The 18,183-nt window shown below is 43.7% G+C and overlaps 1 protein-coding gene across 1 annotated transcript in view; it reads right to left on the bottom strand.

Annotated features, from left to right (window-relative positions):
* The window catches only part of AGPAT4 (1-acylglycerol-3-phosphate O-acyltransferase 4), a 147,635-nt gene that overhangs the window by 34,482 nt on the left and 94,970 nt on the right, over nucleotides 1–18,183 (bottom strand). Inside the window, exon 4 of the mRNA XM_044291983.1 lies at nucleotides 2,201–2,362. Within this exon, the coding sequence (XP_044147918.1) occupies nucleotides 2,201–2,362 (162 nt within the window). The remainder of the gene's footprint in view (nucleotides 1–2,200; nucleotides 2,363–18,183) is intronic.

The raw sequence follows: 18,183 nt of genomic DNA on the forward strand, positions 1-18,183 counted from the left end.
GATAGCATTCTGTCCAGGCCCTGACACAGCAAAGCAGCCCCAAACCATGATGCCCCCACCACCATACTTCACAGTTGGGATGAGGTTTTGATGTTGGTGTGCTGTGCCTCTATTTCTCCACACATAGTGCTGTGTGTTTCTTCCAAACAACTCAACTTTGGTTTCATCTGTCCACAGAATATTTTGCCAGTACTTCGGTGGAACATCCAGGTGCTCTTGTGCAAACTGTAAACGTGCAGCAATGTTTTTTTTTTTTTTGGGACAGCAGTGGCTTCCTCTGTGTTATCCTCCCATGAAATCAATTCTTGTTTAGTGTTTTACGTATCGTAGATTCGCTAACAGGGATGTTAGCATATGCCAGAGACTTTTTTAAGTCTTTAGCTGACACTCTAGGATTTTTCTTCACCTCTTTGAGCAGTCTGTGCTGTGCTCTTGCAGTCATCTTTACAGGACGGCCACTCCTAAGGAGAGTAGCAGCAGTGCTGAACTTTCTCCATTTATAGACAATTTGTCTTACCGTGGACTGATGAACAGCAAGGCTTTTGGAGATACTTTTATAACCCTTTCCAGCTTTCCAAGTCAACAATTCCTAATCGTAGGTCTTCTGAGAGCTCTTTTGTGCGAGGCATCATTCACGCAAACTCAGAACTGGTGTGTGTTTTCTATAGGGCAGGGCAGCTGTAACCAACACCTCCAATCTCATCTCATTGATTGGACTCCAGTTGGCTGACACCTCACTCCAATTATCTCTTGGAGATGTCATTAGTCTAGGGGTTCACATACTTTTTCCACCTGCACTGTGAATGTTTACATGGTGTGTTCAATAAAAACATGGTAACATTTAATTCTTTGTGTGTTATTAGTTTAAGCAGACTGTGATGGTCTATTGTTGTGACTTAGATGAAGATCAGATCACATTTTATGACCAATTTGTGCAGAAATCAATATCATTCCAAAGGGTTCACATACTTTTTCTTGCAACTGTATATAAGTTCTGCAGACTATACCGGGGCTAAACAGCTCAAGGTACAGGAAATAAATGAAACAAAAACAACTTTATGGTTTTGAAAAAATTATTACTGAAGTTTAATAGTACTATCCCCCACAGTAGAGGCTTCTTTCACATCTGTGCTGAAAGCTATGTTAGGAGTCCAGGTCACAGATTTTGTTAAAAATGCTATATAAAATAGCACAGCATGCCACAACATTTTGTCCAGGGAAATGCCAGGCCTCATAACCCAAATCCGACAAACCCCATTATAGTCAATCAGGGCTGTTGCGCCCATTCGCGTCCATCATATTATGGATCATGCACTTCTGTTATCCTCTCTGTTATGCAGAAGAAATAAAGTAAGAGCACATATATGAACAAAGCCTAAGGCCAGTAGGGCTACTTTCACACTCGCGTTTGGTGCGGATCCGTCATGGATCTGCACAAATGCATCCGTTCAGATAATACAACCGCATGCATCCGTTCAGAACTGATCCGTTTGTATTATCTGTAACATAGCTAAAACGGATCTGTCTTGAACGCCATTGCAAGTCAATTGGGGACGGATCTGTTTTCTATTGTGTTATAGTGTGTCAGTGAAAACGGATCCATCCCTTATTGATTACCTTGAGTGTCAGGACGGATCAGTTTGGCTCAGTTTCGTCAGACAGACACCAAAACTCTGCAGGCAGCATTTTGGTGTCTGCCTCCAAAGCGGAATGGAGACTGAACGGAGGCAAACTGATGCATTCTGAGCAGATCATTTTCCATTCAGAATGCATTAAGGGCAAAACTGTTTTGGACCGCTTGTGAGAGCCCTGAATGGATCTCACAAACAGAAACTAAAACGCCAGTGTGAAAGTAGCCTCACATGGTTGCAACACCAAGACACTCCACAGTCCTACATTGCGCTAAAGTATAATAAAGATGGGTTTTGCTATAATCAATTTGGCATCTTATTGGCTCCTAGAGTGAGACTATCCAATGAAATTGATGAGGAAATTAAGAGATTTATCTAGCTACTTGGCTATAGTCATATTCAGGGAAATACAATATTATAAAAGTTTAAACATACAGAAAACTTTCAACTGTGTGTCCTTGATTGGAAATGGCTATGCAGTAACATTTAATGGGAAATAGGAAAACAATGGATGGATGAAGAATCTAAAAAGTACTACTAAAAACAGCATGTAATTGAACTTGACTTACCCAAAAATGTTCTGGGTAGTCCCTAAGATTCTGTAAACCCTTTACAACTGTTTTTCGATCTTCTTCCCATTTTCGTTTACAGAAGACAATCTCCAAGAAGTACCACATCCAGCCAATTACAGGAATATAAGATAGCTCCTTCTTTGCTAGGACTTTTGAGCTCTGGCAACAATAAAGAAAAACAAGTCATTTGCTTTAGTAAACAGTTCCCTTTACAACAGTATTTACCTACTAAAGTTGCAAAACATGCTCAATATTTTGGATATTACAATATTTCATTAATGAAAAAAGAAGTTAAAAAAATGTAAAAAAAAATAATCTATATCAGCATGGCTTCATGAGGGATCGGTCATGTCAAGCTCATTTAACCAGTTTCTATGATGAGGTAAGTTCTAGACTGTGCCCTGAAGTGCGGTTCACGTATCAGTTGGGTCTAAAATAGCTGGCTGTACAAAATTGATATAATGTATGTGAAACAGGCCTTAGTAGTGAGATTAACCTTGATCTATGATAAATGAACATTAATAGATACACACCTATATTATGAATCATTATCAGGTATTTATTCCACAGATACAGTATGAGAAGCAGGGGATCTTGGAAACATTTACAAAAAAATAAATAAAAAATAAGTGTCCCAGGACACCACAAACAAAAATCTGGTGGTCCCTGTTGAAGCAGACATATGTACTGTGAGCACCTGTATGCACCAGATACATTGAAGTGCGAAACATACAATAATTACCAAACTATCATCCTTGTAAAAGTACTGCAATCTCACAGCACAATAAATTGATTAATATATAATTTTCCAACTTTTTTTTATTCTTTTATTATTTATTTGGTACTCCTTTCACAGGCTGAAACCAGAAAAAAACATTTCATTAGGTTCAAACGAGTATCGCTAAGGTTAATAACTCACATGCAGCAAACCCTCAAAATATGGAGCAAGTGACGAGAAGGCAAGCTATTAAACAATCCATGTCTGTGCCAGCTACCATTGGAAACCGATAAAAGCAATCGGTGCTGTAATTTATTCCTTCACCTTGCATCAGCCATAAACATTCAGTTAAAATAGGGAAATCGACCCAAACATTGCACTGGGTTGAGCAGCAGGGCAGAGATGGTCCAGATTGGATGGATGAACGTGCCATTACATGACATGTAGGGTAATTCTATCAATCGGTATCTCTACCCCTAAACAACCTGCATTGACATCATTTTGGATAACTTGAATAAAAAATTAAAATAGCCTCAAATTAAAAATTAAAAAAAGGTAACATTAAAAATATCAAATCAAATGGCTTCTACTGTGCACATTTTAGGATTGCCATTCTATAATGTTTGCCATACCAAGATTCTGCATTGTGAGACAAGCATGAAAATACCAAAGATATGGCATACATATTAGGACATCCTCAGACATCATCTACAACTCCCTCCTTCGTCAGGCAAAACTCCATCAATCCTCCTCCCTCAGCCAAAACTCCCTCCTCCGTCAGCCCAAACTCCCTCCTACCTAAGACGTCATCCAAAACTCCCTCCTCCCTCATCCAAAACTCCCTCGTCCCTCAGACGTCAGTCAAAAAATACCTCCTCCATCAGCCCTCAGCCAAAACTCCATCCGCCATCTGCCGTCAGGCATCAGACATCGGGTGTCATCCGTCAGGCATCAGCTGTCAGCCATCAGCCAAAACTCTATCAGCAGTCAGTCGTCAGGGGTCAGGTGTTAGACATTGGTTGTCTGGGGAGGGGGCAGCACAAAGCATATCACGTCTACTACTGCCGGACCTTTTCTTCATGCAACCAAGCCTGGAGGGGAGGAGCGTATCATTAAGTCCCCAGGATTTCAGGCGGATCTTTATGCCTGGGCAAAGCACCTAGATGCACAGATCCACTGCACAGCAGCAGCAGCCTTAGTGTCTCTCCTTGTATTACAGGTATTTACTCATGGCTCAGGTACATTTTGTGTATGGTGGGACTCAGGGTGGGGGTCTCGGTCTCTTAAAGGGCCAGGGACATGGACGCCATTTCATAAAAGTTTATGGGACGGAACTTTATGACATGGCGTCCATGTGCCTGGCCCTTTAAGAGACCGAGACCCCCACCCTGTCCCACCATACACAAAATTTACCTGAGCCATGAGTAAAGTAAATACCTGTAATACAAGGAGAGACACTAAGGCTGCTGCTGCTGCTGTGACCAATGTGTAGTGGATCCGCGCATCTAAGTGCTTTGCCCAGGCATAAAGATCCGTCTGAAATCCTGTGGACTTAATAATAGGCTCCTCCCCTCCAGGCTTGGTTACATGAAGAAAAGGTGCGGCAGTAGTACACGTGACATTATGCTTTGTGCCACCCCCTCCCCAGATAACCAATCTCTGACACCCGATGTCTAACACCTGACCCCTGACGACTGACTGCTGATGGAGTTTTGGCTGATGACTGACGCCTGACTGCTGATGCCTGACGGCTGACCCTGAAGTCTGACGTCTGAGGGACGAGGGAGTTTTGAGTTAGGGGGGGAGGGATTTTTGGCTGACGGAGGAGGGAGTTTGGTCTGAGGGAGGAGGACTGATGGAGTTTTGCCTGATGGAGGAGGGTGTTGTGGATGATGTCTGAGGATGTCCTAATATTTATGCTGTACAAAGAGGTTCTTCACTTTCAGCAAACAACTGGTCTGAGTGTATATGTACCTGCATATGGCTTAGGTCAGTGATGGCTAATCTCCGGCACTCCAGCTGTGGTGAAACTATGACTCCCAGCATGCTCCATTCATTTCTATGGAGTTCTGAAAACAGCCAAGCAAGTATACATCTTGGGAGTCGTAGTTTTACCACAGCAGGAGTGCTGGAGGTTAGCCATCACAGGCTTAGGTGCTGCATTTAGAAGTGGTAATAGTGGTGAATACCTTTAAAATAATTATGTGAGAACATTCCAATTATAAAAAACCTTCAGAGCAGAGGTGCACAACCTGAGGCCCTCCAAGTCATAGTTCTAAGAGACATGGCTGCCAAAGGACAGCCATATCCTTTTGATGCAGAGAACAGAATGCTGTAATTGACTGGTACGATCACTGACAGGCACTGTGTGGCTGCCGTGGTTAGGCTGTACGAGTTCTATTTTAACCGCTTCCGGACCGCCTAACGCAGATGTGCGGTCCGGAGGCGGCAGCCCTGCGCAGAGTGACGCATATACGCGTCATCTCGCGAGGGCCGAGATTTCCTGTGAACGCGCGTACACAGGCGCGAGCGCTCACAGGAACTGAAGGTAAGCGAGTGGATCTCCAGCCTGCCAGCGGCGATCGCTCGCTGGCAGGCTGGAGATGTGATTTTTTTTAACCCCTAACAGGTATATTAGACGCTGTTTTGATAACAGCGTCTAATATACCTGCTACCTGGTCCTCTGGTGGTCCCTTTTGTTTGGATCGACCACCGACCACCGAGTTCTATTTTAAAGGGGTTATCCCATTGATAATGTAAAAAGTTAAAATCAGACACCATCATGCAACACTGATGCACTCCTCTGCCAGTCAGGGGAATGTCAGCTCCAGCAGGGGATCAGGAGAGCAGAGCAGGCCAGACAGGTGCTGGTAGTGGGAAACTCAATTACAGTGATCCTTCAGGATACAATGGCCTCAGGATACAATATTTTAAACATACAATGGTCTTTTCTGACCCATCGTAAGTTGAAACTAGACTCAACATACAATTTCTCAGACTCAGATCCAACCAATCAAATCCATTTCTCTGGTAAAATATCTGTATTAGTTGTTAGTTAGCAGCTATTCCTGACTGTTATATGTACAGACTTGTTTTATATGTCTTAGTTATCTGTTTATTTTTCTTAAATCTTCATTTTCTCTTATCTTGGATGACATTTTGGGCCTTTGGAACAAATTACTCAACTTACAATGGTCATCCTGGAACCAATTAATATTGTAACTTGAGGGACCGCTGTATTATTGGTACAGATAGGGTGATCTGTCACAAGGACCAGGATTGTCGGTGTGTTCTCTGGCGTTCGAATTCGACAGATAGTGGATCAGGTTGACAGATTACTGGGAGGGGCTGGAAAAGATCCAGCAGTCATGGTCCATAATCGGAACCAATGACAAAGTTAGAGGTAGGTGGAGCAACCTTAAAAATGATTTGGTTGAATTTAGGTGATAAGCTTAGGGCAAGGACCTCAAAAGGTAGTGTTTTCCGAAATATTACCTGTACCACAAGCCACACAAGAAAGTGTGGCACTCAAAGAGTTATAACTGTGTTATCTGTGGTGTTGCAAGTGACATCTACTACATTATCTGTAAAAGGGGCGTGGCCACAGGTGGGGGGGTGCAATACTTGGCTTGCCCCGGGTGCTGGCAAACCACGCTATGCCACTGCCCACTGATTCCCCTTTAAAACGCTGGCCGCCACCGCTAGTACAGCAGCGATCTGTCAGTTTTGCCAAACTGAAAGTACTGCCCATGCTACCCACCTGCTACACTACGGGCTCCTCGGCAGTCGGCAGTAAAATTAATCTTCCCCTGCCCACCTCAGCTGCTATTGGTTGGGAGGGAGAGGGCAGCACTGCCATTGGCTGTCTATGTATTTCAGCCTAGCTTATTTATATATACTTATTTCATTTTTTTCAGTAATATGATTAAGTGGTGAAAATTATTAGCGCGCCCCCCCCATTTTTGACTGTGGTATCTTATGTGCCCCCCCCTATATTGTTTCTAGAGTTGCCACTGTAGGAGGGGAAGATAGTGCAGATAGAGACCTGGGATGAGGTAATGGAACTGGGGGGAGGAATGGAAGGAGGGACTAGAACAGTTCAGAAGGAAAGGTGTAGGGTAAAAAAATATACATAAATCTCTTAATTGTATGTATACTAATGCCAGACGCCTGACTAATAAAACTGGGGAACTGGAATTAGTGATGTGTGAGGAGGACTATGATATAGTCGGAATAACTAAGACAATGGCTGGATGATAGCTATGACTGGACAGTTAATGCACAGTGTTACAGTTAGGGTTGTTGCGGGTATCGAAATATCGATACCCAATCTATATTTTTGTCCCGGTATCGATATGATACCAGGATTTGACATTTATCGATACTAGGCTGCCCTACTGCGCAGCCTAGCATCAGAGGACATGCATCAGCACAGGGGAGAAGGAGTAAATTTCTTCCTCCCCCTGTGCCACTGCTGCCAATAAGAGAAAGGAGGGGAGGGCGCACTGCACCACCAATGATAACTAACCTTTAATACAGGAAGCAGGTGCCGGCAGCAGAATCACATAGCCGGCACCCTGCCTCTGACAGGGAGCTGCGCTCAGCAGCATTTAACCCCTCATTGGTGGTGAAGTGTGCCCCCCCCCTCAACCCCCCCAGTATTAAAATCATTGGTGGCAGTGGCCACAGGGTCCCTTCCCCTCCTCCTCATTGGTGGCAGTGGCAGTTTCTGATCGGAGCCCCAGCAGTGTAGTCCTGGGGCTACGATCGGTTACCATGGCAGCCAGGATGCTACTGAAGCCCTAGATGCCATGGTAATCTCTCTGCTGCTGTGTGTACTATGCACAGGGCAGCAGGGACAGTGTGAAGTCCTATTCACCCTAATAGACCTCTATTAGGGTGAATAGGACAAGGGATAAAAAGATCCCAGGTTCTGGCCCCTAAAGGGGCTAATATTTATTAAATTAAAAAGTAAAAAAAAATCACCCCCTTTCCCAATTTTACATATAAAATATATAAACAATAAATAAATAAACAGATCACATATTGCCATGTCCGAAAAGTTCAAGCTATTAAAATATTTTAAAAAATCTCCTTCGTGGTGAATGCCAGAACAGAAAAAAATAAAAACTGCGTGATTCGCCATTTTTTCCAAATGCAAAATGCACGTGGCTTTTTTGGAGTTTTATTCTTTTCGCGTGGTATCGAATGGTATCGAGTATCGCAATACTTTTTTATGGTATCGAAATCGAATCAAAATTTTGGTATCGCAACAACCCTAGTTACAGTCGGTTTAGAACGGATTACCAAAACCGGAGAGGGGGAGGGATCTGCCTTTATGTACAGTCCTGTCTAAAGACCACACTCAGGGAAGATATAAGTGAGGATCATGAACATGTGGAGTCACTGTGGGTAGAAATACATGGAGGCAAAAAAATAAATAAAATACTAATAGGAGTTTATTATAAACCACCTAATATACCAGAGTCCACAGAAAATCTACTACTAAATGAAATAGACAAGGCAGCAAATCATAATGAGGTAGTTATTATGGGGGGCTTCAACTACCCAGATATAGACTGGGAAACTGAAACCTGTACATTTCATAAAGGAAACAGGTTCTTGGCAATACCCAGAACAATTACCTTTCCAAACTGGTTCAGGACCCGACTAGAAGGACGAACACACTGGACTTAGTACTATAACCAATAGACCTGACAGAAGAACAGATGTGCAGGTTGGGGTACACTTGGAAAATAGTCACCATAAAGTAATAAACCTTACAATTGTCATTCCTTGAAGTGTTTCTTCAGGGAGGGACAAAAAAACCAAAACTTCAAAAAAGCTAAATTTAGCCAACTAAGAGAGGCCTTTGGCCTAACTAACTGGGACTAACAATGTGGATAAATAGAATTGTAAAGAAACCAATAAATGACAAAAATAAAGCATCTGAACACTAAAACAGGAGGGTAGCGATGAAGGATTGAAAAACTATAAAGAAAAAAAATAGAATATGTAAAAGACAAATAAAAGCAGCCAAACTAGAGACAGAGATTCATTGCCAGACAGTGAAACTAACCCTAAAATGTTCTTCAATTGTTCTCCATTGTATTCACTGCGGAAAATAAACTGTCAGATGAAATGCAGAATGTAAAAGTAAATTAACCATTAAAACTGCCCTGTCTGACCCAGGAAGAAGTACAGCGGAGTCTTAAAAAGATTAAAATAGACAAATCGCAGGAACCAGATGGCATACACCCCGTATCCTAAGAGAATTAAAGGGGTTATCTCATCATAGACAATGGGGGCATATCGCTAGGATATGCGCCCATTGTCTTATAGGTGCGGGTCACCCGCTCCCATTCACTGGATAAAGGTGCGTGTCCCAACGGTGGGATCTGCACCTATAAGACAATTGGAGCATATCCTAGAAATATGCCCCCATTGTCCATGATGAGACAACCCATTTAAGTAATGTCATAGCCAGACCCTTATCTCTGATATTTAATAATTTAATATATATAATCTAATATTATATATTGACAGGGAGAGTTCCACAGGATTGGCGAATAGCAAATTTGGTGCCAATATTCAAAAAGGGTAAAAAAAACAGAGCCTGGAAACTATAGAATGGTAAGTTAAACATCTGTCGTGGGTAAACTGTTTGAAGGTTTTCTAAGAGATGCTATCTAGGAGTACCTCAATGAAAATAAGCAAATAACGCCATATCAGCATGGCTTCATCAGGGATCGGTCATGTCAAACTAATTTAAGTTCTAGACTTGACCGCTGCGAATCAATAGATGTCGCATATTTTGACTTCTCCAAAGAATTTGACACTGTACCACATAAAAGGTTAGTACATAAAATGAGAATGCTTGGACTGGGGGAAAATGTCTGTATGTGGGTAAATAACTGGCCCAGTGAGAAAAAACAAAGTGGTTATTAATGGTACACACTCAGATTGGGTCACTGTCACTAGTGGGTCACTACAGGGGTCAGTATCGGGCCCTATTCTCTTCAATATATTTATTAAATGATCAAAGGTCGCACTGCATTTTTTCCAGAAGAGTAAAAATACTCCTCTTAACAATTTTGAGGAGTATTTTTAGCCGAGGAGGAGTATGAATTTTGTGGTAATTCATATATACAGTGGAATAGGGGTGGGCGATATGGCCTAAAATCTATATTGCGACAGAATCCCTTTAATCGTGTGGAGGGGGGGGGGGGCCCGCAATTAATATAATACTTAGAAGAGGAGGAGTAGAAGGAAGGGGCTGTGGCCACTGCACCACCAATGAATGTAGTTAATATGCCTGAATACAAACGTAGCCTGCATGTGTTGGACATATCCCATACCTGGCCTTTATTACTGCGTGCCGTGATCTGTCGCAATTAACCCCTCAGGAACTGAGGGGTTAATTGCGGTAGATCACGGCGCGCGGTAATAGAGGCCAGGTATGGGATATGGCCGGCACATGCAGGCTACATTTGTACTCAGGCATAAACTATATTCATTGGTGGCGCAGTGGCCACAATCCCTCCTCTCCTCCTCCTCTCTGTTCTTATTGGTGGCACAGTGGCCACAGTCCCTCCTCCTCCTACTCTCTGTTCTCATTGGTGGTCAGCGGCAGCCGCACACAGTGGGAAAGGAGGGACTCCCTCCTTCTCCAGTGTGCCGGCTCAGGAGAACATGGTGCGTGCTGAGAGCGGCGCATGCCATGTCTACCGCGATATGGCGATATAAACAAAATCTCTATCGTTGGCCAAATTAATATTGTTTATATTGCATATCGTCTATATCGCCCACCCCTACAGTGGAATATAAAAGGTCTACACACCCCTGTTAAAATGGCAGGTTTCTATGATGTAAAAAAAATTAGACAAAGAGAAATCATTTCAGAACTTTTTCCACCTTTAATGTGACCTATAAACTGTACAAGGGAAGATAAAAATATAAAAATAAAATAATAATATGGTTGCCTAAGTGTGCACACCCTTAAACTAATACTTTGTTGAAGCACCTTTTGATTTTATTACAGCAGTCAGTCTTTTTGGGTATGAGTCTACTAGCATGGCACATTTTAACTTGGCAAGATTTGCCCACTCTTCTTGGCAAAAACACTCCAAATCTGTCAGTTTACAAGGGCATTTTCTGTGCACAGGCCTCTTCAGATCACCCCACAGATTTTAAATCGTATTCAGGTCTGGGCTCTGGCTGGAAGCCATTCCTTTGTTGATTTGGATGTATGCTTTGGGTCGTTGTCATGCTGAAAGATTTCAGGCTTTCTAGCAGAAGCCTGAAGGTTTTGTGCCAATATTGACTGGTATTTTGAACTGTTCATAATTCCCTCTAGCTGAACTAAAGCCCCAGTTCCATCTGAAGAAAAACAGCCCCAAAGCATGATGCTGCCACCACTATGCTTCACTGTGGGTATGGTGTTCTTTTGGCGATTTGCAGTGTTGTTTTTGCGCCAAACATATCTTTTGGAATTATGGCCAAAAAGTTCAACCTTGGTTTCATCAGACCATAAACACCTTTTCCCACATGCTTTTAGGAGACTTCAGATGTGTTTTTGCAAAATGTACCTGGCTTGGATGTTTTTCTTCGTGAGAAAAGGCTTTCGTCTTGCCACTCTACCCCATAGCCCAGACATATGAAGAATACGGGAGATTGTTGTCACATGTACCATGGCTTTTGCTGTGGGATATGACTAAGAATATTTCAGGGAAGACCAACTAGAGCAGCTGAACTTTATTTGGGGTTAATCAGAGACACTTTAAATGATGACAGGTGTATGCTAACTCTTATTTAACATGATTTTGAATGTGATTGCTTAATTCTGAACACAGCTCCATCCCCAGTTATAAGAGGGTGTGCAAACACATTTTCTTTTTCTTCCCTCCACCTAAAAGATTTCAGTTTGTTTTTCAATTGAGAGGTAAAGTTTATAGGTCACATTAAAGGTGGAAAAAGTTCTGAAATGATTTATCTTTGTCTAATTTTGTTACAGCACAGAAACCTGACATTTTAATCATTTAGGGGTATGTAGACTTTTTATATCCACTGTATAATGCATAGGCCCACATAACGTTATGAGGTAGTAATGAAGTAAACCATTGCTAGTCTCCCATGCAGAAATAAATGCAGACAATTTTACATTTATTGACGAGCATGCAGCCGTGAAGACGCACAACGCTGAGCTCCCGGACCCTGGGACTCTCCAACTTATCTATTTAATGATCAACCGGACACTACCAGCTTAAAAAAGGATGGTCAGACGCTTTGGGGGCCGGAGCTTCTCTTTACTGGCCTCAGAACCTCAAATAGCGCACTATTTCAGCCAGACCTTGACCGAAGAGCGCCTGGCTGCAGGATCTAAGATGGCACGACTGCAGAGCGGGAAGCCACAAGAACAGCGCTGCCAAGCTCCGCTCCTCATTGAGGACCCTCAGCCCCAGAACTCCACAGCTCCCAGTGTCTGCCACAATACCACCACCACAGCCCCTCTCCTCCATGTCACAGGGAGACTTACCGCTGATGGACACAAGCATAGCGACAGGCCTGGTGAGTGACACTCCACCTGTGCGCTTTCCAGCCCCTCCAGCACTAGTGTTCACCAATTCACCACATTCCATGCTGCCATTGCCCAGATAAAGCTGGAGACATATCACTCCAGCTGGAAGACAGGTCACATACCCAGATGACTACCCGGGGCTCCCTTTCCCCTATGGCAAAGGACTTTGTTTTAGACACTAATGGCAGACCTTCTCCTGCGCCTGACAACCTGCTAGACCCAGTGTCTACGCCTGCACTTTTCCAAACCCCTGCTTACTCAGAGTTCTCTGAATCCTCATCCTCTGCCTCTTCAGTGGGCAGCAGATGTTCTAAATGCCCGAAATGAAAAGATATATGGGCCCTCCTTGGTAACCTGATGACTAAACATGATATAAAAGCCATGATATCACTGGTTGAAGCCAACCAAGTTCAGGCCACTGCAGCTGTCAAGACAGACCTGTGCAACGTCTCCAATCAAGTAGCCACACAAATACAGGTCTCGTCTGCACTAGAATCCCGCCTTACTACAGTTGAAGAAAATTTTGAAGCACAGAAGGCTTTGAACAGACACATACTACAAGTGAATGACCAAGAAAACAGAGGTTGACGCAACAACATCAAATTACATGGGATTTCAGAGAAGGTGCCTGCCTCTGATCTGCGTAAAGCGATTACCTACATCTTCAACTCTTTCCTAGCTAGACCTCCAGATGCCGAAATAGAACTGGACAGAATCCAAAGAGTGTTAGGTTCAAGACGCCAAGACAACCCAGCCCCTAGAGATGTTTTATGCTGGGTTCACCATTTCAAGAAAAAAAAGGAAATCCTACAACGGGCATGGAGACAGGGCCCCATAATGTTCGTGGGGAATCAAATCCAACTTCTGCCAGATGTGTCGAGGCAAACTCTGCTAATGAGACGCACCCTCAAACCTATCCTACAATTGATCACAGAAGCAGGAGCTACCAACAGATGGAGGCCACCCTTTTCATCTAATTATCCGCAAAAACAGACTCTCCTTCGCTCTGCACTCTCCAAACCAAACAGAGGACTTGGCTCGGTTTCTGGACATCACTACCCTCTCTCTGCTAGACTGGCTGGATGTCCCTATTTCCATGCCTCAATCAGCCTCCCCTCCCTTGCACATCAGTGAGACGTTGCCACGCAGACTCCCCCGAGGAACACAGCTCCCGGAACAGGAGGCACGCATGGATACTGTCCCGACAGCCATGGAAAGTGGCTGAATACGTTAGTCCAAAGTTTTGATGCCACCTATGATAGAGATCCCAAATAAGCTGGGAACTGCTTTACTTACTAAGAGAGCAGGAAACTACTTGTCTCCCCTCTTGTCTTACAAGACTAGATCCAAACTGGAGTCATAACCCTCTTTAGAGGGCTCATGTTGTCGTATGCTATCCAGCGAAGGGATGGCAACTCAATTTGCTCTCCCTCTCCCCACATAGTTACGCAACTCTTGGTTGGCTCATTTGTGGGCTCTCCGAGATTTGCTAAGTGGTGTTTACTCCACAAGTTTTGGTATTTGTTCTTCTACTCACTCTGGACTAGCTGGTTTGGGTATTTGGCTGATAAAGCCACCGTATGGTGTTCTCCAAAAAACTCTTCCCCTGTGTGTAGTCTTCCCTGTCCTCTCGTTTTTCTTCCTAACCTTCCCTTCCACTCAACCCCCTTTTTTTTCCCCTCCCTCTCTCTCCCTTGCCAAATAGACTGGAATTAAGTCTGCCATCAACGTTGCATTTATCAACGCCAATAGGTTGAATACACCAGAGAAAAGATCCTCCATCCTCCAACTCCAAAGGAGTAAGAAGGTACAAATTGCATTCATACAGGAAACATACTTCCGCAAGGGGAGCGCTACCTTTCTTAAGATCACCCAGGTACCCAGTCTCTTACCATAGCTGTTACTCAGTTTTGAAGTCAAAGGGAGTAAGCATACTAATCTCTAGAACCACCCTATGGGAATTGATAGATACCCAGACAGATGATAATGGTAGATATCTATTTGTAAAGGGCCATCTAGCGGGTCAACTCTCTACTATAGAGAATGTATACCTACCCAATACCAACCAATACAAGGCTTTAGTGGGAATCCTGTCAAGACTAGACAGTTTTGCAGAGGGTGTGCTCTTGGTCGGGGTGGGGGGACTTAAATGTTGCCTTGGACCCTCTGGTGGACGTATCTAGAGGGGCCTCGCACCTGGCCTACTCTTATCTACATCGTATCAAACGCCTTCTACACTCTCATCAGTTGGTGGATGTATGGAGGGCGGTTAATCTGGATGTTCGACATTATACCCATTATTTCGCTGCAAGAGATGTATACTCTAGGTTAGACTATTTTCTAATACGGTATTCAGAGGTATCCCTCCTTGCCTCCTCCTCGATTGATTATATGACCTTCTCTGATCACGCTATGCTCCATGCTTCTCTGAGATTACTACTCCCAGCACCTAAGCCCTGGCAGTGGAGACTGAATCAGTCCCTGATACAGGACTTCATAATCTCTCAGGACATTCATACGGTTCTCTCATGTTACTTTGTAGAAAACCAGGTGAATAACGCTTCTCCCCTCACAGTCTGGGCTGCTCATAAATGTGTAGTCAGGGGGGCGCTCATCAAGTATAGAGCCAGACGAAAGAGAGAGAGAGAGCAGAGGAAATTCCCAGCTTCCGGCTGAGGTCTCTCATCTGGAGCTGGTTCACAAACAGTCACATGCCCAGGCTTCTAGCACAGCCTTGTTGATAGCCAGGGGGAAACTTAAGGAAAAACTCGACATACGCACCAAATCCCTGCTAAATAGGGGAAGACTTTTTTTTTATACGGTAACAAATTTAGTAGGACTCTAGCTCGATCATTGCGAGAACAGAGGGAGAAACTATGTCCCACTGATTGCCAATCCCAAGGGCTACAACCTAAATGTCCAGATAAGATAACGGAAGCTTTTGCCCAATACTACCAGTCCTTGTATAATCTCCCTTGCTCTAACTCAGCTAGCCCCTCCCTTACACTAGCCATGCGCAAATACCTATCTGACTCAGGTCTCCCGAAAATCCCATGAGATGCTCTTGCAGAATTAGACAGGCCCATCTTGGAAGAGGAATTAACAGAAGCCTTAAAAACTATGCAACCCAGTAAAACCCCTAGTCCGGACGGACTACCAGCATCCTATTATAAGAAATACTTACCTCTCCGAAAGGCCCCGCTCACTAAGGCACTGAATGTAATAGCAACAGGAAATCCTCTACCTAGAGATATGACTCACGCACATGTCAGTCATGCATAAACAGGGAAAGGATCCAGCAGCCTGCAAAAGTTATCGCCCTCTCTCATTGCTTAATGTAGACCTCAAATTGTTTGCAAAAATCTTGGCCACGCGCCTAGTCCCTTTCCTGTCAAACTTGATTCACTATGATCAAGTCGGCTTTATCCCATCTAGAGAAGCGAGGGATAACACTACGAAAGTGCTGAACCCGATTCACCATGCTAAATTACAACGCACCTCTTTCTGCCTTTTATAGACAGATGCTGAAAAGGCTTTTGCCCTCTCTCCCCTTAATTCTCGTGCTTTTACTGTAACCGCTACTTCAAACAGTCCGGTCAAACCCTAATATTACGAGCCTCTCAGTGGGAGGGGGGGAGCAGGAATATAAAGTGGCGTCATACGCAGATGACTTTATGTTCACAATTACTAAGCCCATGACCTCTTTCCAAAACCTGATCACCGAGTTTAACACGTACCAGGTAATGATCAATCTAAAAATTAACTTTAAAATATCAGAGGCATTTAATATTTGGTTGGCAAGCTCTCTAAAAACCAATCTACCTCTTTCTCTTTCGATGGACGGTGGGAGTGGTCAAATATCTGGGAATATAGATTCCAAGATACCTGAGAGAGGTCTATAGCATGAATTTTGTCCCTCTGCTAGGTCAGATTAGGGGGGGAATCTAAATAAATTGTCGAAGGGCCTGTACACATGGTTTGGCCGTTGTGCCATTTTTAAGATGAATGTTCTCTCATCTGCGATATCTATTTCAGACACTCCCAGTAAAACTACTACCTAGCTTTTTTGTTACAATCCACTGAGACATCTTTAAATTCATCTCGGCGGGTTGGAGCCCGAGGCTGGCCCGCTCTCTGCTCCATCTCCAGATGGGGATTCTGGATGTCCGAAAATATTATGCAGCTACCATGCTTCAGCGTGTTTTGGACTGGTGTCACCATGCTCCTTTTAAGCAATGGGTGTCCATTGAACAGCGCTGCTCACAGGCCCCTCTGAAGCTCTTACCTTGGGCGATGGTGCAGACCCTGACAGCACTCTCCACCCACCCCTACCCGCCTCCAATTTCACAAATATGCTAACGTGAGCGGGATCTCGCCCACACCTTCCCCTTTATTTCCAGTCCTGGGACACCCATAATTCCCAGTTAGCTTTTCCTCGGGCCCCTTTTTGCATTGGCGTTTAAGTAGAAAATGTCGAGCTCCCTTCTTTAGAACAGCAAAGAAATGGCTTACACATTCTGAATTACTGGAGCTGTCGGACCCTGGGACAGTGGAGAGCTAGACAAATATCTAATTTTATCTGCTCTGTCCCCTCATCCCCGAGTTTCGACAGGCCTCTTACCCCTTTCGAAAAGGCATGCATAGTCTCCATATATTGACCAATGGAGCTCTGATCTTGGAGAGCACATCCCACTCCGACCAGTGGCCGAAACTGTATCATCTCGCACATAAATCCTCCATTGCTAGTAAATTCCAGGAAGCCATTTACAAAATACTGTCTAGATGGTACTATGTTCTGACTCGTCTTCAGAAAATGTTTCCATCTGCATATCCACTGTGCTAGCGTTGTGAATTGGCGCAAGGCTCTCTGATCCACATCTTCTGGCATTGCAGTAAAATTAGGCAATTCTGGGAGTCGGTGCATAGCACCATAGCCTCACTATTTTCCTTTCCCATACCAAACACCCCAGGCTTCTTTCTGCTACTCCTCTCGGACCTATCCAGCCATTTGCCTAATAAATCAATCCTGCGTCACCTAGTTAGTGCAGCCAAGGCCTGCATCCCAGCTAGATGGCAATCGCCCTCCCCACCCTCTATAGACTTCTGGGTCCACAAGGTAGAGGATATTCGGAGAATGGAGGAACTCACAGCTCTATTGAAAAACACCAACGAGGCATTTAAATCTGCATGGATGCCGTGGTTTATATTTCAGAACACCCGGAATACCAGGCTTTATTGGTCCAAGAGAAACCTCCCTCATCATTTCATTCCATTCCCCCCTGAAATGTTTTCTCCCTTTCTCTCTCTCTCTCTCTCTCTCTCTCTCTCTCTTTCAAACACTTATTTATTTAGTTTCAGATTTATCTACTCGACCTTCCCTAATTTTCCCCTCATGTTACAGCCAGTCTCCCTCCTAATGACATTCCATTTCCCCCTTTGTTCATGACATATGTTGCACTGGAATCATAAAAGATCGCTTATAGATTGCTTGTGTCCTATCATACAAGAACAACCTTAGGACTTCCTATTTTTGATGACCCTAGTATTATTATACTTTGTTACACTCATCATCATCGGTACAGTCAGGCCTTCACCTTGTAGACTGATTATTATTGCATTGTCTTTGTTTTGCCAACGACTGCACTCCATACATATATGTTAATCAACATGTTTTATTATGACAAT

This window comes from Bufo gargarizans, chromosome 4, assembly GCF_014858855.1.
Source record: "Bufo gargarizans isolate SCDJY-AF-19 chromosome 4, ASM1485885v1, whole genome shotgun sequence".
Taxonomy (NCBI): domain Eukaryota; kingdom Metazoa; phylum Chordata; class Amphibia; order Anura; family Bufonidae; genus Bufo; species Bufo gargarizans.